The sequence below is a fragment of the Chaetodon trifascialis genome, chromosome 3 (genome assembly GCF_039877785.1).
Source record: "Chaetodon trifascialis isolate fChaTrf1 chromosome 3, fChaTrf1.hap1, whole genome shotgun sequence".
Lineage (NCBI taxonomy): Eukaryota > Metazoa > Chordata > Actinopteri > Chaetodontiformes > Chaetodontidae > Chaetodon > Chaetodon trifascialis.
In genome coordinates, this window is record NC_092058.1 from 15,054,428 (window position 1) to 15,079,921 (window position 25,494).

Genomic DNA, 25,494 nt, shown 5'->3' on the forward strand with positions numbered 1-25,494 from the left:
ATTATCTCTGATGCATCTTTGCAAAAGATTCAACATCATATCAACTTGTTCTAAGGTGTTCTGGATATTTTGTTCATCCCCTGTATTAATTATAACAATTTACACTGCACTGCATATGACTGACAATAAGGGTCAAATGCACGTGGACAGCTTTTCCTCTCTGTGTCTGTATGACAGAGTTTAAGTTTTAAGTTTTCTGAGGGTCAGATTAAGACTTAAGCTCGTGCTCCTGCAGAGAATGGTGAAGTAACCGGTTAAGCTTTTATTTACAGCCATAATGCAATGTGCTGTCTGGACTCAGGATCACTGTGATGTGCTATAAATAAATCTCTCTTGAACATGTTATCAAACTGAGTCAGACTGATGCTGAGTTACACATGTGATAATAACAGCAAAAAGAGCTACAGGCACTTTCATGGTTTTAATGTTTGAAGCTTCGAGTGAAGTCTGAACTAACTGAGTATAGCATGTCACTGTTGCATGGTTAACTAATGTTAATATCAAACACTGTCATTTTGAGTCTTGGCAGCAGTGATGTTAACATATAAAGGCAACAGTGGTTCCATGCATGTATAAGACCAATGAGCAATGTAGGGTACACTGAGGTGGGATATAATCTTTCTGCAGTCACAGTTCACTGGATGAGATGTTGTAGGTGGTCTAAATCGACTTATACTCCCACTGCTGAAGGCATGAGGTGAGGTTAAGCCCCCGGACTTAACATGACAACAGGTGTCCGATGTTTAACCTTCTAAGAGGTTTATGTCCAATCAAGTCAAGACGGAGATTACAACTGTTTGGGCTGTGAGATCAGCGGCAGTCTGGCTCAGATAAATCTTTATGTGTAGAACAAAACCTTCATTTGTTTTGATTTACTTGGAACAACACAAACTTAAGCTGTGAAAACAGAGACCAGCTCACCTGTTTTCAGAAGGCTGAACGCCACCCCCCCCCCGCTTTACTAAAGAGTCCGACCAGAGGTCCATGAACACATCATTTCCACAGATGGGATTTCAGAGATTTAGATATTTCCTCTGTTTTCCTCAGTTTTTTTATTTGAAAACTTCAGAATGCTAATAAGTGGACCTTGAATACAAATTATTTTGTGAAACTACTGTTTAAAAGGTGAAACATGCACTTATGCTTAGCCAACATGAACAAGAGCTCCTGAAAGTATGATGCATGAAATGATAACAGCTGCTGAGCTAGCACATCAACAGATCTAGCTCCCTGATAATGCCATTCCATGATGAAGTATGTGTGGTATGGCTGGAAGTCCTGGAAAAAAGCTTGAAAGTTGACCTTTAGTTGGGAATGTCTTTCTTAAACATAATATATGTCAGACAAACATGCAAACAGAAGCTGTGCTCCAAACCAAATTCAGCACCTCGGAGAGCACCAGAAGGCCTCAGAGTCCTGAGGCAGGATTGATTATGTCACTATAACTGTTCAGTTGGTAACATGGACAGTGAAACGTGTAAAATAAACAGTGCTAACTGTGGACGTTCTTCATTGTGTTGCTCTGTGTGACTCCACTTGGCTGTTTGACCTTTAGTATGCAGAGTTTGACACCAAAAGGCTGCTCTCACATTCATCTGTTGAAGGAGGAACGTTCTTTTCTCTGCTCACATTAGAGTTTAACACATGCACATACGCAATGTTTTTATGACATCAGAAGCTTGGAAGCCAATCATGTCCCTGCATTTAACTTACACAAGTAGGACACAGAAGCTCCAGGCCACACACAGTGTGAATGGACTTTTTTTTTTTTTTTTTTGGTGAAGTTTGGACATCTTGTGTCCAGTAAATCTGAAATGAAAAATATTTGCATGTTTTTGGTTTTTTTGGGGGGAAAAAAAAAACATTTCAGAGTATTTTAAGGGTATTAAACTCATTATTAATCAAGACTGTGCTCACTGTGGAAGCTGCTCAAATGCATTAAAAGAAATATTCACACAAACGCAGACGAAGGTGTTGCAAGATACACGATATTATAACATCGTACTCTGGTGAATGCACTCAATTTGTACTGACTAATGAGTTTATTTGACCTACTGCACCGCGTGGGTGGAGGTCACTGTGATATTCAAGGGATTCAGCCAAATGGAGAATAGGGATCTGTATCCCCATGCGCAAAGGATACAGACTGGTGCAGCGACGCGGAAGCACACAGTCCTTGCTCAAGGACACTTCAGCAGGACAAGACGAAAAAACACGGGGGGACTCTCCTCAGTATCGTGACAGAACTGCTTTTTACTTGCCGTCGATAGTTAATTAAAGCTTTCGGAGAGGCGGCGCAGCGAGAGGAGAGGCCTGGATGATATTGTCCGTCATCCAACATGCAGGCAGCTTATCGGCACGTCCCAGACAGTACAGGCTCCTCACAACTTTGATGTACGACGCAATTACTAAACTAATAAAAGCCTCAAGTCGAAACACGGTTTCTGTGGTGGTGGAGGAGGGGGAGGGTGGAGGGGTGGTGCATCAACCCGCCTGCTGCCTTGACAACATTATCGTTTCTCAATCAGCAGTTTAAAGTGGACGGTGGCTCCGCTCTTATTTTATAATAAGCACCGATGAATATGGCGCACCACCCAAAACTTTATGTCTGCGTGGAAGAGGAGTTTAGATCTTGTTCCTTCACGGATTCATCACACCTTCAGCCCTGAAGTCATCTCTGAGGCCCACGTGCAAAAATTGCTGGTGTGTGACATGACGTCATTGGTCAAAGTGATCAATTACTAGACTTCCGCCAATCATCGACGAATGCGCAAAGTTAACAGGAGATTTTGATTGATTTATTTATTTATTTATTTTAACTTAACTTATTTATGTATCTCTTTTATTTTGGTTCTTTTGAGGTAGTTTCATTAAGTCCAAATGACTGCCATCGTAAACTCTTCTTCTTCTATTTTTTTTTTTTTTTTTTTTCTGTGATTGTGCTGCTGGCAGTGCGGAAGTCCTCATCAAACATCTGCAGTCTCATTATCGCACACAGAGCCATTTTAAGTCCGGAATCTCCCCTTATTCTGTGCGCTAGTTCGAACCTTTATGCTCTTATAAAAGACATTATGTCATGCATGTCATGATCGCATTTCAGTTACAGTAAAACCACACGCTTTCGCAGGCGTTTCTGTGTGCAGCGTGGAGACTGGACACCATACTGTACATCGAGCGTGTACACTAAAATGCAGCGTCAGCGTTAAATGTGACAACTTCACAACAGTCGACGTGAGAGAAGTGCGTCGTGGAGGAAAGCGAAGTTCACTCATTCGAAGCAACATTTTGCAGTCGACTTTCATTGTTCCCTTTCGCTCTGCGGGCGGTGCACCTGTCCCTGCTGCCCCTCTCAGCTGAAAACTGAACAAAAGAGGCCCTCTAGTCTCCAGGAACCTTATTCTGCAGACTTCATCTCCTCCAGCTTTTCCAGGCTGCGCTGCAAACAAGCAGATGACTGCGCGCCTCCAGGAATCAGCTGAAAACATCCGTGCAGCGGAGAGACGTCTGAGGGGGCTTTTCCCTTTTCAGAGAGAGGCAGAGGGAGAAGAGGATGGAAGCAGGGGGTGATGCTCCCTCTCCCTCTCTCTCTCTCTCTCTCTCTCTCTCTCTCTCTCTCTCTCTCTCTCTCTCTCTCTCTCTCTCTCCAGTCATATACAGTAGACTACGTGCCGGCAGTAACGCGGCTGGAGACGGTGCACCGGGGTCCAGCAGTCCAGCACGGTGCCGGGACGGGATTTTACTGTACACATCTTTTTTATTCGCGGAGCTGAAGATGCTGGGGGGCTGGAGGACCCTGCTCTCTCACGCTCACAGCACCAGCCTCCTCCTGCTCTGGATCCTCGTCGGCTTGAATGTGGTGGAGGTGGCGGGGTCCCAGCAAGGCATCCCTCTGTCAGTGTGAGTGAGAGGCAGCTCTGCAACTTCGTTTCACGTGAAGATAACTAATACTTTGATCTCTCACAGGCAGGAGATGCGGCCATCAGAGGAGCAGCATTTCTTTGGGATTTAAGTGAATTTTAGGAGTTTTAAACGGGTTACAGTTACGGAGGGACTGGGGAGAGTTTAATTTAACCACAGATCTGTGTGTGTGCTCCCCCACACAGAGCCTGTTACAGGCTCAACTCATCACTTACTGGTAGAGACTGATAGCATCGTGGGAAGAAAGCAGCAGATGGGATTTTAGCAAATAAGCAGTATTGTTTAAAAATCACAAGCCTCAGCAAAGAGGTGTACATCCTTACAACATCTACCTCTTACCTTTACCTTATTCTGTTACATGGTTGCATAATATACAGTCAGTCAGTATTAATTATTAAGTGTTATTAAAAAGTCAAGGGAAAAATTCTCCAGTGTCTGTTTCTGGCAAAAACAGGACAGACTTTTTTCTACGTCATGAACTTTATATGTACATTTTTGGAAGCACCTTTTATTTCAGTATTTTTTTCTTATTATTATTATAACGTACAATATCTCAAATTGTTTAAGAGACTGACATTTCTTATTAATCTTACAAACTTTTCTGCTAAAAGTAAATCATTAAAGTTTAAAACACAGTTGGGGACGCCTTTGCAGGTGTAATTTAATAATTCCCAATTGTCTTCATATTACAACAATTAACTGACAGTGAATCACATTTTATTTACAAGTCTGCAGCAGATTGAGAAAAGCATTAAAATATGAAACCTGTTACTTTGGGAACCTTCTTGCAGGATTTTGTTGCTTCTTTTTACCTCCAACAATTTCAACACACGACTAAAAAAATCCAGAATGAAGGATTTAAATGTAGATTCTGATAGTTAAGCTGACCCTGTATGACACTCCTGCCAGTTATTTTTAAACTGTGCACTAACTAATTTCCAAGTTCAGGTGTTGTCATCTCACACACAATCTTACATCAAAAATCCAAAAGATTTAGCAAACCAGTTGAAAACAAAACGTCAGATGAGACGAATTAATTTCATTTTGGGAAATTTTTTAAGGAAAAAGTTGTTTCTATAAGATATATCTCTGAGCTTTTGAAAGTAGCAGTTTAACCACCACGCGTAACTACAAATCCTTTTTTTTTTTTTTTAAATAAATGGTTTAAATCCTTAAAACAGACCACTCTCTTAAAGCAGCACCTATGCTTCCCATAGGACACTCACTTTCAACTTCTGTTTTACATTTCAGGTACAGTATTTCTGTGCCACGCTCAGCCAGAGTCACTGACAGTTTAATAGAAGAAGCTCCAATAACTACAGTCTGGATCATCCAAATTACAAGCGATCATCTGTCAGGAGGGTGAAGGTCAGGGACGCCGGGCCTTGACGACAATCTTTTGATTGATTGTCTCAGAAATAAAGCTTTAAAACAAGACCACTGAGGAGAGATTAAGGGCATTTAGAGGCAGCACGGGGGAGGAGAGGACAGGAAGTATTCAGAGGGGAGAAGGTGACTCGAGCTAACAAATTCAAACCTCCTGCTGCTCAAACTCGTGTCATTTGGTGTAAAAAGTCTTCAGATGTGTTCTTTTAAATATAACATTTAAACTTGGATGATAATCTCAATGTTATTTCATTTATTTAATTCAATCACTTACCTTTCTGTGTATTTCTTTTTACATTTTTATGTGGATTTTTTCCAGAATATCTGGGAGACTCTTGGATAAACAGTCAACTGTCTTTTTTTTGTTGTCTTGTTTTGTGTGTGTGTGTGTGTGTGTGTGTGTGTGTGTGTGTGTGTGTGTGTGTGTGTGTGTGTGTGTGTGTGTGTGTGTGTGTGTGTGTGTGTGTGTGTGTGTGTGTGTGTGTTCTAGCGTAAAGCTCTGGGCCTCAGCATTTGGTGGAGAAATTAAATCCATTTCTGCAAAATATTCTGGATCCCAGCTACTGCAAAAGGTAGTCCTCTCATTTCCCAGTCTTGTTCCAGAGCAAACGCATTTTCTCTTTCTCTGATGGTCGTGTAGTTAGAGACATTGTAAGCTGTAATGCTGTATTCCCTGTCTAATGGCTGCAGAGACATTTTGGTGTCTCAGCTGAATGCTGATGCATTATTTTAGAGGAGACTCAGGTGTGTTTGGTGTTTGGCCGAGACAGAGCTCCATGTTTCTGTGTGTGTGTGTGTGTGTGTGTGCGTGCGTGCGTGTGTGTGTTTGTACTTGACACGGCTCATTTACCATGGATCTGATTCCTCTCTCATCTCATCTCTCCAGTTAACTCTCTGGAGTCGAGTTTCAACCTCTGGATATGAATGCGACAAGAAGACAAATTGAATTAGAGTGTGGTTGGGTTCAGTAGTGGGTGAGGGGGGTAATGATGTCCCGAACAAGTGAAATCAGCAGAGAGTGAGCGATGACCCAGTGCAGGAGATTCAACTCTCTGACCACTCGATGGCTCTGTGTTCACAGGCCTCTGGTGGTCAGAGTCGAGTCAGGTGGATGAATGGCGAAATGTCCGTCAGCATGCTTGTAATGTGTTTTAAGTGTCATGTTAGATTTATATGTATATAAGATATTATGCATGAAAGGATACACATGCCATTTTAAAATACATTATATCCCACTGAAATAATTAACCCTGGTTTTATCCTTAGATTTGTTCTTATTAAGTAAAAAAATGAGATGGACTGGAAGATAAAAAAAAATAGACATAAGCTGCACAAGCAACAAGAGTATAAAGTTATGGTCAAGTTATTATCATATTCAAGAAGCCCGACTTTTAGACCAAAGAATATTTGCTCTCTGTGACAGTTTTTTATATACATGTCTACTTAGACTATGTAAAATATTCAAACCCGACACATCTTTTTTTTTATGGGTGCATCGTCACATCAAGAGTAAATGTTCTGGAAATCTTGCATATTAATTAATTCATCTACACTTCCCCAAAATGCAGCCTGACAGTTTAAGTATATTTGGAAATTTGGGATTAGCACTAGAATAAAAATTAAAGTTTCTGTCACATAACATGAGTTTGTAACAGCGGACCAACGGGAAGGTCTGCAGGTTGAAGGGGTTAAACCCTGGTGAAAGGTCTTCTATCTCTCTGTCATATGTCTGACATGTACAGCAGGTAGAGACTCAAAAATCTCAGGTCTTCATTCTGTGAATAATACAAAAACTAAAAAACATTGGAGTATGGACAGGGAGAAGACCACCACTGGCTTTAAATCATCACTGTAATACATCACCCTGCAGTAAATACAATCTTACCTAAAACGTTCAGCTTTAGTTTTTCTGTTGCAGCCGTTTTGAATTCAGTTCTTCGGTATGTTTTGCGGCTGTAGTTTGTGGCCTGTGTTAAATTGAACTACGCGGTATTGAAACATATCAATCACATTTACATCTATGGAAGAATGTTGCAGACACCTTTTAGTCACGCATCTCTCATGCAAACTATAGCCTCGAAACAGACCACAGAATGTTTCATCGTTACAAGACTGCACTGCAGTGGACAGTGGCTTTTATTTCTCTGGTCACTCACTGCACATGGCATCCGTTTGTTAAAGTACCAACCCAGTATCACGGCAGTTCGAAAGTAGTCACAAAATTGAATCTGCATGCTTTGTGCATGCGCAAAACATACTTCCAGTTGAAATAAATTCATTTCTAATTAGTGCTGAGTGTCACAAATAAATGGAACGTTTGTATCCATGCACACAAATCCTACAGATGCAATTTCCTGACTATTTAACAAACTGCCGTGAGACTGTGTTGCATGTACAGGATCCTGTATAGACCATTTTCAGCATGGGACACTGTGATCCCTCTGTCTATAATAACTCTTTACTTCCCTCCTGTAGGTCCAGTTACTACATGAGCCTCTATCATACTTGTTAATTTTCTGCATTTGACCCATCCTCACTATTTTAGGAGCTCTGGGCTATCACAGCGCCGCGTCCGGGGACCAACTCCAGTTCTGAGGCCAGTGCCTCGGTCAAGGGCAATAGCAGGATTAATCCTAAAAGCTCCGCTGCATGTCTGTGGGAGGAAAGCGGAGCAGCCAGAGGAAGTCCACGCAAACATGGGGAGAGCGTTCAAACTGCGTATAGAAAGCGGCTCCTGGGTCCAAACCTAGGACCTCCTTGCTCTGAGGTGACAGCTCCTTATATAAGATATAGATTTAAGTTCAAAGGTGTGGTGGAAGCTGAAGCGCTAGCCTTCCATTTGTTGCCAAATATGTCTTTCATCTCTGTACAAAAACCTTTTTGCAATATGCCCTGCAGATTTGTTCCTGTTTTTTGTGTGTATGTAAGCACTTTGCTCGTGTTCCTGTTCATGGAGGCATGTCTGGAGAGAGCTGTGCCGAGCCAGTCAGCACAAAGCAGTGAGCTGTGAGGAGAACTGACGGGTCGTTAGGGGCTGGTCATTAAGGCTGATCATTAGATGCTTTTATGGCGAATTACCCGATTTTACTAAGACTTCTGCAGAGAGGGAAACACTGGGCCTCTTCGGGCTCCTGGCAGGCAGGCCTCACTCCTGCATTGGTCATTACTCTAATCAATAATCATGATCAGTGCTTTTGATGGATGGGGCTTAACCTCCTCTTGATGACTGGAGGAGTGTGAGGGAGGAGGATGGGGGGACTGGGGGATACAGGGTGCTGAGGCGAGGAGGACAGGCGTGAAATGAACTGTTATGCTCCACTGCGAGCCCACACTCTTCCTTTCAGTAGGTAATTTGTCGCCTCATGTACTGGTGTGTGTGTGTGTTTGTGTGTGTGTGTGTGTGTGCGTGCATGTGTGTGCATCCTGTCCACACAATGTGTAATGTGTTTGAATGCCAACTACGAGCCGTACGTTGCTTTTGTTTATTTTTAGATAAGGTTATTGGAAGTGTGTGTGATGTGGCTGACTGGACAGCGTGAGAGGATCAGGTTTTTGTTTTTGTTTGACGTGTGTGTGTGTGTGTGTGTGTGTGTGTGTGTGTGTGTGTGTGTGTGTGTGTGTGTGTGCCAGGCAGGTGTGGGATTATGTAATGTTATAGTCCTCCGAGCTGTGGCGGGCTTTGTTCTGTATCACTGGAGGTCCTGTGCATCCAGCAGAATCAGCATTATGTGAGGTGTAGTTCATTACCCAGAATCACCCAAGCTTGACACGTTATTATCTTTCTCCTGTGCTTTGACTCCATTTCAATTACCCTCTTACCATGCATAGTCTTCAGAACCAGCCCCACCCTCCCCCCTGGCCACCCAACATGGCCATCTCCAGCCAATCAGAGAGACAGAACCAGCATGTGCAGCCAATGACTGAGACCGGATAAAGACTATCAATCATTCTGTGTTGCAGAGGGTTTTATCAGCCGTTCATCTGAGCCTGGCTGCATGCAGCTTGTCAGCCAACATGTGACGACTTATAAGCCTTGTTTAACAATTCCCCACCTCTCTGGAGTGGGATGCAGTGAAACAACAGTGCTCTAAAATGCTGCAAAACACACACAGAGAAAATGATGATTATCTTAATGTTTTTTCTTGTCTTATTGAGTGGACATTTAAGACACTCCTAATGAGTTAATCAACCACATCAGCTGAATGAGTTTGCAGCATGTCTTCCTGCAGCCAGTGTTATAAGGGTTGCAGCTGTTCCCTCTGTCAATGCAACACATTTGTTTCTGGTTATTTTCAGAAATATAAAGAATTTGAGAAGTCGGTCAGAGTGGAAGAAATTGATGGTGTGAAACTGGTCAAAAACCTGGCTGTGAAGATGGAGGAAGTGTTCCGGAAAAAAGCAGAGGCCACCAGGGTATGTTTGAAAAAAAAAAAAAAAAAGAGTTTTATACGCTGTTTGTTTAGTCATTCATTTTAATCTATTTTGGGGTGAAAGGGACTGTTTGTTATTTAATTATTAGAGGGGTGGGATGAGGTGGGAGAGAATATTTTTGGTTTTTATATCATTTATTTATTTATTCATTTATTTATTTTGAGGGATATTTCAAGTTTGAAAATGTGACTGAGGCTAACAGCACTAAACTTGCATTTTTGTGTTTAATGTTTGACACACTGCCTGGACTAAGCAGTCCCCAACACATCTGGTTATCAGGCATCAGTCATGGGTTTAATTATGATGGACAGTCTGACTTCCAATCATAACAGGCGAACGTCCTCTGATCTTATTTATATTCAGCAAAAAGGGCGCAGGAATTCTTCTGAGTTTGCCATAATTTTAACAATGGCTAGCTCTTCTTTCAATAAGAGATTTGGTGGCTGTATTTGAAAATGTTTGTTTCTGTTAAAGTTTAAATAGAAGAACATAGAAAGGTTTGAGATATAGAGGGGTGGTGTTTCAATGTTTCTCAAATGGTCCAAAGAAAATATAAATAAATATGAGCAGAGCTGAGTTTTATTAAAAGTCAATCACAGCCCCATCTCCACCCCAAAAGGCCTAATTTTCATACGGTCCCTAAATGAGCATATTTGGTCGCTTGGAAAAGCAAATTATTGTGCAATGTTAAAAAATCTAATCTCTGTAATGTTGATGTAAAAGGCTCATCAGGAATATTTTCTCACGTCATTTATTACAGTCGACGTGTGAGCTGTTGTCAGCCTCACAGGAGCAGCCTGTCTGCGACCTCAGCGCAGAGGAGACTGTCACCATTTTAATGCTGCACCTCGCAGGGACTGCTGGGAAATGATAACGTTTATCTCCCCCGGCCTGATCCCATGCGTGCGACAATTCACGACAAAGCAGCCTATAAATTACACTTACAGGAAAGCGCTTAATTTAATGAACGGGATTTGATTCACATAAAAGTGTTTTGTTTTTTAAAAAATGATTTGCAAACAATACAAAAGCACGCACTTGGCTGCTGTTAAAATAAATACAATGAAAAAAAATCCGGTGTCAAATTTAAACTTCCACCAGCGCAGGTGTGATAAATCCTGATCTGCTGACGTCATCACGTTTGCTCCAAATTGAAAAGCGACTTTAAAAACGAGGCAGAGACCCCAATAAAGTGGTGAAGGTGATGTGTGTGACCGCTGCAGGGACATTTTATAAGAGGAGAAATGATGGACGGGCCTACTGAGAGTATTCCCGTCCTAAATCAGAAAAACATATATTTACATAATCTTATATGTATATTCATAGATATTACATATATTTCATGATGTATTTTTTTTATTTGCCGCCTGCTGACGACCTGAGAAGTCGCCATGAGGTCAATTGAATGTGGCACCACCGCTCAGCAGTCGGGGCAAAAGCCTCTGTTGTGTTTATATAGCAGTTATTTTGATACGTCTGACAGATGTTAATTACCTGCTGGGCTCCGAGGGCCACAGCAAATTCAACGTTTAGGTGGCATTTCCCGGGAAACACAGAGCCAAGCACATTTTCCAGAATCAAAGTGTCGCAGCTTTGGTACAAGGCACGAAATCACCTGCCTCCATCAATCATTTTACAGCGGCGCTTCACAGCGGTGTCCCACATTTTATACATACTGGCGCGCTTAAAGGAAACTATGAGGACTGCCAAGGGGGGAGAGACTAACAAATCTGGCAACACATCCTGTTACTGAGCTCAGAACAAAAGCTGGACACGGGCTGCTGTCGATTCCATCCAAAGATTAACCCAAAGGCTGGAAATGGTCCTCGATCATGTTCCTCCTCAGTGGAATGACGTTTGGTGAGATTTGAAAATAATGGACGCGCAAACAGCAAGTCTGACAAATACAGAGAGCAGCAGAGAGAGAGGGGACAAACTTCTGGGGATGAATCACGGCGAGTTTCTGGAGGTCTGACAGAGAAAAGTGTGTGTTAACAGACTTTACACAGGAAGTGGTTCGTTTGCATATGTTTTTAATCATTATACATTGTTTGTTTTAGCTCATCAACCCATGTTTTATCTTCCCTCCTCAGCGGCTGGTGGAGGCAGCAGAAGAAGCGCACCATCAGCATGAGGAAAATCCCGACCTGCAGGTGAGATCTGCTCCGGACAAAAGAAAAGAAAAGAAAAGAAAAGAAAAGAAAAGAAAAGAAAAGAAAAGAAAAGAAAAGAAAAGAGGAACATGATTATTAAAAATGTGGCGTGTCTTTCTGTGAGATCGGAATGAATCATTTTTAGTTGGACTGGGGAGGAGCGGCTGCAAGGTGAGAGAAGGGTAATAGGCCTTACAAGTCTTTAATTGCACTGGCATCGTCCTTCACACTGATGTCCTGTCAGCGCTTTGATACATAACGCGTCTTTGATAAGCAATGCCGCACATATTGAAGGCTGCTGCGCCATGTGTCATAACTCACACTGGTTGATTGTAAGTGTAATCATAGCTCAAAGGCAGGTCTGTGCTGCGGCGGCTGCTGCAGCGCTCTCAGGCTCAGTACAGTAGTCGAATAACTGTAGTAATACAGTATTAGATTTGCGGCCAGTGTCCCGTTGTTTCATGCAGAGTTAGAGGCTGTGATTTTTGATTAATGTACTGACATTTCTTAGAAGACTCTGTATTGGACTCTGTGTCGGCCTGCATTGCTTCTACTTTTAGTTGTATTTCACAGGATGTGCTCATGTACTCTGACTTTCAGGACATTATTTAGCAGCTCTCACTGCAGATTTCCAGGGCGCACTGAGCTTCCCCTGTGTCTGCAGAGGGAGTGCAGTATTTCTGTCGTCTGTTCTCTCTCTCTCTCTCTCTCTCTCTCTCTCTCTCTCTCTCTGTCCAGTGGACAAAGATAAATGAAACTCTTTTGCGCGGCGCATTGTTTCACTTTCATGGCTCTAGATTGGAAACCCACTCGAGCAACAAAACACTGAAATAATGGCAGCACTTTACAGTTAATAGAAGCATTTACATCATGTGAATACATTTCAGTCACCTTGTTCCCTGCCCGTTTCTCTGCTGTTCACAAAACCATAACAACAAATGCAGACTGTACCTTTACACCAAAAATACAAACGCTATTTTTACCTTATAGTAGAAAAGATACATGCATATATCTTTTCTATTATCGATACATACACACGTGTATAATATACTTGAATTAAAAAAAGGCTATGCAATGACAAGCTGTTTTTTAACTAATAATAGAATACATACATACATACATACATACATACATACATACATACATACATACATACATACATACATACGTGTGTATGTGTGTGTGTGGGGGGGGGGGGGGGAGAGAGAGAGAGAGAGAGAGAGAGAGAGAGAGAGAGAGAGAGAGAATGTTTCTGTTGCAAACGTTTTTGTTGCTTTTTTTTTTTTTTTTTACAATTTTTTCACTAAACTTTTGATGAAAGTTGGCTATCATTTTACATTTTACCAATATCTATATTTTGCATTTCAATAGCATCTCACAGTGTATTCTTATACATTATATATAAATAATAATAATAATAATAATAAAGACTCTATACTTTTGATGAGTTCCAGTTATTTTATATCTTTTTATTCAAGCGGTCGACATACAGCCGAGGCTTATCACACAGACATTTCATCTTTAAGGCCATAAAAAATAATAAGGTAAATTCAATATCCACCTACGATAATGATGTGATGTCACGATATTACTCCTTGTGGCATCATTTAGCCAACCTCGCCTCCCCCGGCACCACACATTTTTCACGCACCATTTCACTGACCACAATGAGATAAGCCGGCTGCTCTTATCTCAGCTGCTTCGTGTCAGGACAGTCAGGTGTTTTGCATTGACCCCAAGTGTAGTCCACAGTTCAAGGGTGTGCAGATCAGGTCTGATGGAGCCGCAGAAAACTGGCTCTTACTTCAGGAAATTTATTTACTGCAGTGTGTCTTCTGTGTCTTCTAAGAAAAAGTGAAAGTTATTGTGTAATTTAGGATCCTTTTATACTGTGTATTTCATATTTCTTATATGAGGAAATAAAATGAATGACACAGAGGGATGTTTGAATATTTAAAATCCACATCATATTATTTGTTGTCTGCAGATATGGTTTCTAAATGAATGATTTGTTCAAAGAAGAGTGTATTTAGCTCATATGCTCAATGTTTTGTTGATCCCATATTTCAGTAACTTAGCATTTTGAACAACACGTCCCCTCAGACAATGTTGGGGAAGCAGGCAGCTTCAGAACAAATTGGTTTCAACTGTATGAAGCTGTTAGCCATAACAGCTACACTAAGAGTCAGGGCCTGTTAAAGCGTCAGTGTTAAAGCTTCTTGAGACCCACAGTCTCCACATATTGGACTCAGGTTATACAGTAAGGCCCAGCAGCCTGTAATGGAGAGCAGATCTCTGCAGTGGGGGCCTACAGCTAACTGCAGCGTAAGAGTCAGTGGGGCGTCTCGGAGAGCTGCAGTGTCCCATGGCCTGCTCTACAGTAATAACCCTGGTGGTTAACGTGCTTCTCTACAGCACTATCAGTTCTGCTGAGGGTGCACGTTTCTCTCCCCTGCTGCTCCCCCTCTGCAGCCCTCCTCCCCCACCCACCCCGCCGCAGCTCGTCAGAGAGCTGCTCAGGCGTGGTATGAGCTGTCAGTGGCTGCTTGATGGTGATGCCTGCGCGGCCTCCCCCGAGTGTGATGCTGTAGAGTCCATCACCCATCTCTCCCTCCCTCCATCTCTCCTCTCTCCCTCTTTCCCTCTCAGTGCAGACAATAAGAACCAGAGGCCACAGAGAGGCCGCTCAGACAGGATGAGGCAGTCTTTCAGCAAGCAGTGAAGGGCAGGACAGACAAACTGTTGGCTTTCACTTCAGGGAGGCCAGACTTTTCACTGGCAGTCATGAAGTCCTCTTTGTGCATCCAGGTCCCTCTTAGACCTCAGTGATGATTATAGCTGCACTAAATTTAAAATAACTAAAGTGAATTTTCCATAAAATCTGAACACACTCTCACTATTTGTTACTGTTTGTTAATTATGAGTGGCTTTAGCTTTGGTGGTAGAGCAGATTAATTGATCCCTGTCTCCTCCTGTCCATGTGCCGCAGTGTCAAACCCCCAGATTGCTGCCAAATAGTGTGTCCATGTCACAGAGATTATTGAGCTAATTAAGGATAAAAGTCTCTTACAAATCAATGTTATGTAAAAAATCTGATGTCTCTACACTGAGAAGCCATGCTGTCGTGTACACTGTTCCTATTTTTTACACTCTTTCATTTTGTCCTTTTTACTTCTGTGTCATCTGCTTTTAGGATTTCAGATCTGATAGCTTGTAATGCTATGAGCACAGATGTACACTAAGCACGCATTTTTGTGCATCTGATGAATAACTTGTTGTGGAAAGGCTTAACTACATGAGGACAATTTGTGTGGCCTCACTTTTGTGCACAGGGAAACGGGTTTTGGTCACTGCAATTGTTCCTCCTGTACCTAGCTTGATTCCAAGAGAAGAGCTGGAGGACAAAATCAGTCCTGGAGTCCATTTTTGTGTTAATATCTGTAGAAATGTTTGGGGGAAAATCAGTCAGATCACCAATTTTTTTTATTAAAAAGACTGTAAAACCAATCCTTTAATTATTGATATCAACATTGCTGTTATAGTTTTATTTTTGAGCCGGAAAAAAAAATCTGGGCTATGAGTGCTCGCTTACATCTCTGCAGGCCTCAGTTAACATTTGCCGCATTCACTCTTTTCCTCAGTATGAGTACTTCAACGCTGTGCTGATCAATGAAGTGGACGAGATGGGCAATAACGTGGAGCTGGGTGGAGAGTTCCTCCTGGAGCCCAACGACCATTTCAATAACCTGTCAGTGAACCTGAGCCTCAGTGTGGTGCAGGTGCCCACCAACATGTACAACAAAGGTGAGAGCTCAGCCTGCTGCCTGCACGCATGCAGACAGCAGGATTATGTGAGGGTTATTTACCTGCCCTGTGCTGATGAACGGGGAGGAGAGGAGGAGGGATGAAAATGAGTGATGAAGGTGAGAAATGGTACTGTAGCTGAAGCTGTCTCAGTGTCACAGGCTGGGAGAAGTGGAGTTGAGGGGATCGATAATAGTCCAGACGTAAGGAAAAAGCAACTGCAGACCTCTTGAAGAGATTGGAAAGAGAGCAGAGAGTGGGGGAGGGGGGAGGGGGTGGGAAAGATGTTTGTCATACGCTAGCTGTTCAGCCGCTTCTTGTTTTATAACAGAGTGTGTCACCTCACCCTGTGTATGGCCAGGGCTGCTTTTGTTTGGCTATAATGGACTCCCCATAACTCTGTGTTCACAGCACAAAGGGAGGGTCGTCCAGCAGGAGGAGGGGACGGGAAGATTTAGTCACAGGCATTGTGTCTCCTTCAGGGGGGTCAATAAAGGACAAAGGTCAACTGTGCACTGGGTAAAGGTGACCAGACTGATTACCATTATCACCATTTAATTCACTTGTCTCTCTTTCTCACTTTCCTCTCAGATCCTGACATAGTGAACGGAGTTTACTGGTCCGAGGCTCTGAATAAAGTCTTTGTAGATAATTTTGAAAGAGACCCAACACTGATCTGGCAGTACTTTGGGAGCGCCAAGGGTTTCTTCAGGCAGTATCCCGGTGAGTGCCGTCACTCTGTCGGTCTGCCTCTCGTCCTATTTCTCTGTCTGTCCGTGTGTGTGTGTGGGAAAAGAACGGCTCATCTCAAGGGAGCCATCAGCTGTCAGTGCAGGGGAAAAAAACAGATCAGAACAAATGATTTAGAAATTACTAAAAGGGTAATTTGGCTAATGTTGTAATTTTACAGACCATCAGAGAGGATGCATATATGCAGACTGTAATTAATCAGAATTTGTCAGAGTGGGCCTACAGTCATACTGAGGATCAGGGCATGGCTGCTCGATCCAACTGAAGTTATCAGACTGTTACAATGATAAGAAACAGGCGGTGGACTCACTGCAGTGCTGCAGCGATGCCAGAGAGACAAGATACAAATGATGATATTGTAATACAGATGTGGACTCTGTATGTTTAATGTATTAGGAGCGAGATTTTATTTTAACAGTGTTTTATTGTACCATAATGTATTTATCATTTAAATGGCTGAAAATCACACTTCACTGAGCTCTCCTTGGTTCCATGTTTTGGTCTAGAGAGGGAAATCATTGTTAAAGATAGAAAATATACAGTGTATATCATAGGCAGTGGTTGAAAGTAACTAAGTACATTTACTCAAGTCCTTTACTTTTTTGAGGTACTCATACTTTACTTGTGTATTTCCATTTTATGCTGTTTTACACTTTTACTCTATTCAATTGTAAAGGGGAAAATTGCTATTTTTACCCCATTACACCCACAGTTGCCTTTTGAATTAAGATTTTATGTAGAAAACACGATCAGTTTATAAAATGTGATGGATTTTGATAGATTAAATCAACCAACGGAATATAAAGCAGTTTAATAAGCTCCACCCCATTCAGCTATAACATTACAAGTACTGCAAATGTGTTGAAATCCCTGAAAATCTGGTTTAAGATCTCAAGCATTTCCCTAAAACATTAAACATTCATGGCTAAATCAGCAGCAATAAAAGTTTAAGTTTGTAAAAAACATTTTTAGTTTTTATTTATTAAGGCTTTAACACTCAAATCTGCCTCATCAGCTCTGGACTGGTGTGGTTTAATCAGATCTGATTGATAGTGATCTGGCAACATGAGCAAAATCCCACTATCTGTAATCAGACAGAGTTCAGTACATCCAAAACAAAATTATCGGTCATCGAGCTGCAAAGCCAAAGCCTTTCAAACACACATTGTGTTTTTTTGGCAGCCTTCTTGTGAGTATGATTTTAATTACCAACAGTAAGCTTCATACTTACAACAGTGCAGCACTTTCTAACCACATGTGTTATGGTTATACTTCAGATGTGTCAGTGTGCCTGTGTTTCTCATTTATGTCTCTTACACTTCCTCTCAGTTGACCTTCTGATCTATTTCTCAGGAGTGAAGTGGCATCCAGATGAGCATGGTGTCATCGGCTTTGACTGCAGAAACAGGAAGTGGTAAGCCTCTACATGGCAGACAAAATGTACTTCGCTTGTTGCTGCATTGTAATGTTTATAAATAAAGCTTTCTTTAAATTATTTCCTCTTTAACTAGAACAGCCAAGTTAATAAAATAATTTAATCTCTTACACCTCAGGTACATTCAGGCAGCAACGTCCCCCAAAGATGTTGTTATCTTAGTCGATGTTAGTGGAAGCATGAAAGGGCTGAGGCTGACCATCGCCAGGCAGACTGTCTCCTCCATACTAGACACCCTCGGAGATGACGACTTCTTCAACATCATTGCAGTAAGTTTTAGTTCAACCAAACTGCCACCTTTTTCTCAGTTTGACTCATTGTTCATTTATATGCATCGCTCTGTCCTATTTCTCTTTAATCGTAACAAAAGACCAAAGATATTTGTCTTAAGTATTTCCAACAGCTACAGCTTTCATGGAAAACAATCATCTAGCAAAATGTTTGTATTTGCGCAGTATAATCAGGAGATCCACTACGTGGAGCCTTGTTTGAACGGCACGCTGGTCCGAGCCGACAGAACCAACAAAGATGTGAGTAAAATTGATGCAATGAATATATGTGGATCAAGTTGGATTTGTGTGATTAAAGCGTGAAAGCTTTCTTTTCCGCTTCTGTCTTTATCTGTTAGCATTTCCGTGAACATCTGGACAAGCTGTTTGCCAAAGGGATCGGGCTGCTGGGTGAAGCTCTGGCCGAAGCGTTCACAATCCTGAGTGATGTAAGTTCCAGTACAGTAAAGCTCTTCATGTGAGCTCACTGTCACTTTAACACTGATGCTGTGCAAACACCAGTTTTTAATGTACGACAAAGCAGACCAGCTAAATTCTTTTTTCTGCTTACTGATTACCTGACAAATACTGTTGAGTATTCATGAGATTTCACAAAATGATTCATTTATTTATTTGTTCATCTGACATAAAAATAATGAATTTGTTGCCAGCGAGCACAAAAGCACTTTGTTTTCATTTAACTGACAGACTCTACTTGACCAGAACAGGAGGAAAACTTTCATTTTACAAGCCGCATTTGTTTCCAGTGACAGAAAGTGTTCAAGTACAACACGCTGCGTGTTCTCAGCTAATCATGAAAAGTCACACAGTCTGGTCAAATATATTTGAGCGTTTGGGAGGTGTGTCGCCTGTCGAAAAGCTCCAGTGCTGTGCCTGTTCCGCCCTCCAAACACAGACACATCTATTCTGAAGCGTGATTAATGGCTCTAATTATTGTCAATGATTAATAACGTGGCTGATTGGAACACAAAGCAGATAAGGCCAGGAGCCACGCCGCACTCCTTTTATCTCCCTGTTTTCAGGCAAGCTTTGGCTGCGCCGCTGAAGCTGAGGGACGGCAGCTTTTACTTCTGCATTTGTCAGATTAATTAAAGCCCTGCAATGAATATGGTAATCAGGTAGCCAGTAGCCTACTGCTGAAATTCATTGTTACACCAGTGGCCAGTGATTGAAGAGAGAATACAGCCTATCATGGACCAAATCAAAAGAAACACTTGAAGAGCACTGCACCATTTTTCCACCCAGTCTTGGTCAGCTGAATGAGAGCTGTGCTGAAGCACATTCTCTCCCTCTCACAGGCCGATGATCTGAACGAATCACCAAACAGCGAGCATGCAATAAAATATTTTACCACCACGAGTACACTTATATGATGATGGATCATTGATTCTCTCAAACAACCAGAGCTTAGGATTGATTAGATCTTATCACCCTCAGTTAATTAATGATTAAGATTATTGATTATGTCTGCCATCATTAACATTTATTTTTGCTAATTCTCATTCGCTTAAACAAAACTGAAACAAATGGCGTTATATACTTTCAAACAAAGGCTTAGCTTAAGGACAGATGCTCAGCAGCAGAGTGTGCATGAACGTCTTCAATTCAGTGACTTTTAGCTGATTGGCTGAAAATCCTCCTCTGGCTCAGGGACTGTGACGTTAAGGAAGTCCATCTGAGAGAACAACATTATTTATTAAACTAAACATAACTTAAATTTACAATAAGATGCTGAAATCAGCCATGAAAACATGGCATGGTTATGTCAGGCTTGTGCTGTAGAGGTTAATAAAACAGATACAGGAAGACGCTGGCTTAAAGGAGAGAGAACAGAGCACATGTGCGACCTTTTATAGACACAGAGGTGATCTTTTCAAGTCACTTTTTCATCGGCTGTTTTTACAGAAGACTTTTCGATGTGCAAAAACGCTTGCAGGTGTAATAATGAAATGAATGATGGCTGAATTGTATTTACAGGTGGAGCTACTTCATTTTCAGGGTCCAGGTGTTGTGCATGCTGGTCACTGTCACACTGTTGTGGCTTACTGGGACACTTAAATAGAACAGAGTCATGATTAATGTAATTAACATCTGTTCTTTTCCGACTATGATGAGACTATAAAAAGTATATGATGAGCAAAACAGTCCATTTTATTACATTCAGAAATTGTGGATGATCATCTTACTTTTCCTATTCATTATACAGAAAATTTTATTTTTTTTATACATTTAACATTTTCTAATATTGGAGTTGAGGTCATATGATTATAAATCTGGTATTATGGCATTATATTTTCTAACATCTTGTGCCTGCGTGTCTGTGTGAAGCCTGCGTGATTTGAGAGCTGTGCTGCTCAGCAGGTTATATCCAGTGATCGTGTCACTACGTGCTCCTCTTTCCCTCCACATTTGCTCTGTTATAAGTCAATAAACCACTTAATTACTGCAATACATCTTCCTGCATCAGGATAATGTTCACCACACTCTCCAGATTTATTCACTAAGACATTATCTGTATCTTATTGATAGATGGCTGCAGAGCTGCCTTATCAGACATCATCACCATATAACAGACAGGCTGTGTTTGTTTGATGTTTGAATAACAATTCAGATCTGAGTTGGGGTTTTAATGCATATCTACATGTGTTTTGTGTCTTTCTGCAGTTTAATCAAACTGGACGTGGCAGTGTCTGCAGCCAGGCCATAATGCTTGTGACCGACGGGGCGACTGAAATGTATGACGACGTTTTTGAGAAGTACAATTGGCCAGAAAGAAAGGTGAGTCTGCCCCTCTTTCTTTCTCTCCTTTGTTCCGCATGGTGTCTAATTTTCAGTTATACATGTCGTTTTTCTGAAGTTTCTGCTGGCTCTGCACTTCTCTTCCGATGGGGATACATGTACATTTTAATACTTTATGGCAGGTGGAGCTCCTGTTTTGACATTTTGAGGAATTGGTTTACTTCATTATCACGTGTAACTCCATGATGTGAAATCATTGTCAATGTGATGTTTTTCAATGTGTTTATTTCCCCCCATGAGGAATACAATATTGAGAAATGTACCGCTTTCAAGAGCAGAGTATGTACAAACAGCTCAGTCTGAAAGGCTTCAGTCTCCTCACTGCTGTGCTCTCGCCACACTTCCTCCTGGACTTGACACTGGGTTAAAAATCTTTTGTTTGCCTCCCTTTGTAAGATCTAAATGCAATTGAAATGAAATGGGCTGCTGTGCCATTCACAAAGCAATAAATACAACAGCTCAGGGGCTTTTGTTCAGTCCTATCAAGCATATGTGTGTTGGCAGTGTTTGGCAGGGTACAGGGCAGTATTTGGCAGGCTACCCCACCCCCCTCATACACCCTCAGGGCTGCTATATGGAAGCCATTCAGTGTTTTCTATATGCTTTATGCTAGGCAAAGCATCTGGAGCCAATGAGCCATGCAGGTTTGGCAAAGTGTCACACAGCGTTCTTTAAAAGGACAGTGGAACATGCCCTCATGCCCAACCCCCAACGAAAGAAAATGAAATGAATTTAACTGCAGGGAGTGCAAAATGAAAAGCATAATCCACAACTTACTGTTAAAAAAAAATGACCAGGATGGACTGAGCAAAAAGGGGAAGAATGAAATGAAAGAGCTGGAAAGCTGGAAAAGGAGCTCAGTGCTCAGTGTTTCCTCATGAGGATGTGAAAACACGCTGTGACTTCTTGCACCACAGTCAGATAGAATCAGGACAGGAAGATTAAGCACTCAGAATCACTTTGCATGTTTTTTGCATGTGTCTTCTGCACAGGTGCGAATATTCCCTTACCTGATTGGACGAGAATCTGCATTTGCTGATAACCTCAAATGGATGGCTTGTGCCAACAAAGGTTTGGGATTTTTTGATAAACACTTCTCAAGACAGCTTTGTGTCAGAGTGTCGAACATGGGCTGATGTGCTTCTGCACAGTGACATGATAGGTTGAGGATGTGTGCGGTTCGGCAGTGTATGTGTATGTTACGTGTGTTTTCATGTGTGTATGTGCTGGCTTAGACTCCTTCTGCCAAGAGGCAATGAAGTGGCACTTGGGGGGGGTCAGAGGTCAATCCACTCTAATCCCTCTTCCTGTCAGAGTGTCTCCCCCCTGGCTGCTCACTGCTGATGGCTCCCACGTGTCAACGCTCCAGATGAGTGCCCTCTGGAAAGGAAAGTCGCAGCCAGGAAAACAGATCACAGAGGGACTGTGGGGACACAAACATCCCTCCCCATTCAGACCCCCGCTGTGGGATAACCTTGCATGTCCAATATGAAGCATTGTCAGCAACAGCAGGAGCTGACAACAAGTCAAATGGCTCCTGTTTCGGTCAAAGCTGAAACACTGGAGATCTGTTTCCTGAGTGGTTCAGTATAATCCAGTAATGTCAGGGACATCAGCAGGTGTGGAAAGTAACTAGTTAGTGCAAACATACTGCACGCCATTTCAGAAGGAAATATTCCATTATTTTGCAGCCATCATGTCTAGTTGTTTTGCAGATGAAGACTGTATGTCACAGACTGGCTGGTCAAAGCCCTCTGTGTAGCATTTTATCACATACAAATCTGTTGCAAGCTGCATTCTGTTTTCCATCATTAAATCTCAGTGTATCCACTGAACTCCTTGGGAGGAGGGGGAGGTGTATGTGTCAAAATTCCTCTTGGTGTCTGGTCAAAATAATGTAAAGGTGCATGGTGGGAAACTTGAACACATGACTTCAGTATTTCCACAATCTGAGCTACAAGACACAAGATGCTTCTTCCACCACTTCATATTTTCAAGTGTAGCCTTAAATGGTTCAAATGCACTGAGGAATATGTGTATGCTGTGCCTCATTTTAGGTTAATGTGTGGGTGTTTAATTGCAGGATATTTCAGTCAAATCTCCACCTTAGCAGACGTTCAGGAGAACGTGATGAGGTATCTTCACGTGATGAGCCGCCCGAAGGTCATTGACCACGAACACGACACAGTGTGGACTGAAGCTTACGTGGACAGTGCTGTAAGTCAGTTACGGCACTCTTACTTCTCAGTTTCAAGCTGTATCATGACTCCCTGTGATTGTCCAAGCTATCTCCTTCCCGATATGCATTTGCATATGAGTGAGGCTGCATGCTTGTATGTACAGAGCTGCAACATGCTAACATGAAAACAGGAATCTGTCATGTACAATACAAAACAGCACGCTGTATTGTATCAGAGAGGTGTTGATATCCCACATTACATCACACTGAAAGGCATTCATGTTATTTTGTCCATCCTTGTATCGTACAGTAAGCGTGCACATGTGTGCATCTGCTTTCTCATCATTACTCTTCATGCTGCTGGAATGATTCCTCATTATGAGCTTCATTAATCTGCATGGATCTTCCCCCCATGATACATCTGCATCCACAAAGTCGATGCACAGTGTGAAGGCTTTAACTCACTTTATGCCCCTGTCCTTTGATTTCAGCTTTCCCAGGCTCATAAGGTAAATACCTACATGTGATCTGATCTTTACATGCTATCAGGTAGAATCATATTTATAAAAAACATAACGTATTTGTTGTCAGATGCTGTAAGAAATAGTTCTGAACTAGCAGAGAGGAGTTCATGGACGGGTAATATAAGGTTTCCACTGGGACTCAGTAAATGTGAGTTATATTGTATAAAGTAGAAGTGACTTGAGAGGTTAAATAGCTGCTCATTGTTCCTACTTTTCATCATTATGCTTTAATATTTCCTTGAAGTCCAAAGTTAGGAGAGGTTCTTCTCTCCGAGAGGCAGGAGCAGTAGAGGAGCATTTATTGTACTCCTTTCCAGTATGGAGACGATGAGCATGCACACACTAAAACACGCACATACACACACACATACACGCACGCACAGAAGGGTTGGGAGATTGTCCTCTGGAGTGTGTGCTCTTGTATCTCAGCCTCAGACACACCATTCATCATTCTGTGGATCATTGCATTTTATCTCCTAAAGCCCATAATAAAACTGACATTGGAGGGGAGACCGAGAGAGAGAGAGAGAGAGAGAGAGAGAGAGAGAGAGAGAGAGAGAGAGAGAGAGAGAGAGAGAGAGAGAGAGAGAGAGGTGGAGGTGGTTAGGCATTCTTGGGTTAACCTGTGTGTGTGTGTGTGTGTGTGTGTGTGTGTGTGTGTGTGTGTGTGTGTGTGTGTATGTGTGTGTGTGTGTGTGTGTGTGTGTGTGTGTGTGTGTGTGTGTGTGTGTGTGTGTGTGTGCGTGTGTGTGTGTGTGTGTGTTGAAGCAGTCCGTTTTCCTCTTCCATTGTGTGTTGTGATGAATTTAAGGACCCACCATTCTTCATTTTGTCAAGATAGCTAGTACACACAGCACTTCACAGCTCGTTTGCCTCCGATGCATGCACATATACAAATGAACATGAACCACACACACAAAAGCACACACACAATCAGCTGTGTCAATTGACGAGGTGAGGGAATAGCAGACCTACTTTTACAGGGCTCATGTGCTTAATTATGTCAGCCTTCATCCTACCGCACTGACCTCGTCTCCTGCTCTGAGCCCCTTGTGAGACTCGCAGGCTTCAGGTTGGACAACAGGAAGGCTGTGAGCAAGATCTTGTTTGATTCTGCAGGAATTCATTTGGGTGCTGCTTTTATACATTTTGTACAACTAATAAATGCTAAATCTGTGTCAAATAGTTCTCTGTTTCTAGATTTCGTTAGACTCTTTTATGTGCTCTTTACTTAAATCTGTGGCCACCTTTGGCTTAGTTATTGTCAGGTCCTGAAGCTCTTATTCCCCACTCAATGAGTCACGCTCCTCTCCTTTCTATCTGGGAATTTTAATTGAATTTCATGTCAGTTCGGCTGTCTCTTCACTGATAATTAGCTACTGTGCGGAAGCTGTGCATTAGCATTCATTAACTTCCATCACTCCTTTTTCCTGTTTTACGTTCTCGCAGGATTTTGTTGAATAGTTTATAGGCTTTTTAGGAATAGAATAAAACACTTTGGAATTTAAATTTGTAAACAAAAAATACACATGAAGTAATCTTCTGTATGTGCTTGATTTATGTTCCGTATTTCTTTTCTTCTTTTATTGTCAGTTGAATGAGAAAGCGGGCCCAAGTCTGATGACCACAGTTGCCATGCCTGTGTTCAGCACAAAGAATGAAACGGTGAGTGACTGAGTGACACTAAAAAAACTAAGTACAGTTACTCAAGTACTGTACTTAAGTGCATTTTTTGACAAACTCGCACTGTTGTTTACTTGATCATTTCCATTTGTTGCTACTAAACTACCTGACTGTATGTACAGTGGTTAAAAGTAGCTCCACC

At 41.9% G+C, this 25,494-nt stretch overlaps 1 protein-coding gene across 1 annotated transcript in view; it reads left to right on the plus strand.

The window, feature by feature from the left end:
• Positions 1-3,757: 3,757 nt before the first annotated feature.
• Positions 3,758-25,494, plus strand: part of LOC139328739 (voltage-dependent calcium channel subunit alpha-2/delta-3-like) — a 77,655-nt gene continuing 55,918 nt past the window's right edge. Inside the window, exons 1-16 of the mRNA XM_070958722.1 lie at positions 3,758-3,897; positions 5,795-5,876; positions 7,850-8,071; positions 9,601-9,717; positions 11,829-11,888; positions 15,530-15,692; positions 16,284-16,415; positions 17,796-17,856; positions 17,996-18,146; positions 18,333-18,407; positions 18,506-18,595; positions 20,832-20,945; positions 21,959-22,037; positions 23,050-23,183; positions 23,637-23,654; positions 25,263-25,334. Of these exons, the coding sequence (XP_070814823.1) occupies positions 3,773-3,897; positions 5,795-5,876; positions 7,850-8,071; positions 9,601-9,717; positions 11,829-11,888; positions 15,530-15,692; positions 16,284-16,415; positions 17,796-17,856; positions 17,996-18,146; positions 18,333-18,407; positions 18,506-18,595; positions 20,832-20,945; positions 21,959-22,037; positions 23,050-23,183; positions 23,637-23,654; positions 25,263-25,334 (1,695 nt within the window). The 5' untranslated portion in view covers positions 3,758-3,772. The remainder of the gene's footprint in view (positions 3,898-5,794; positions 5,877-7,849; positions 8,072-9,600; positions 9,718-11,828; positions 11,889-15,529; positions 15,693-16,283; positions 16,416-17,795; positions 17,857-17,995; positions 18,147-18,332; positions 18,408-18,505; positions 18,596-20,831; positions 20,946-21,958; positions 22,038-23,049; positions 23,184-23,636; positions 23,655-25,262; positions 25,335-25,494) is intronic.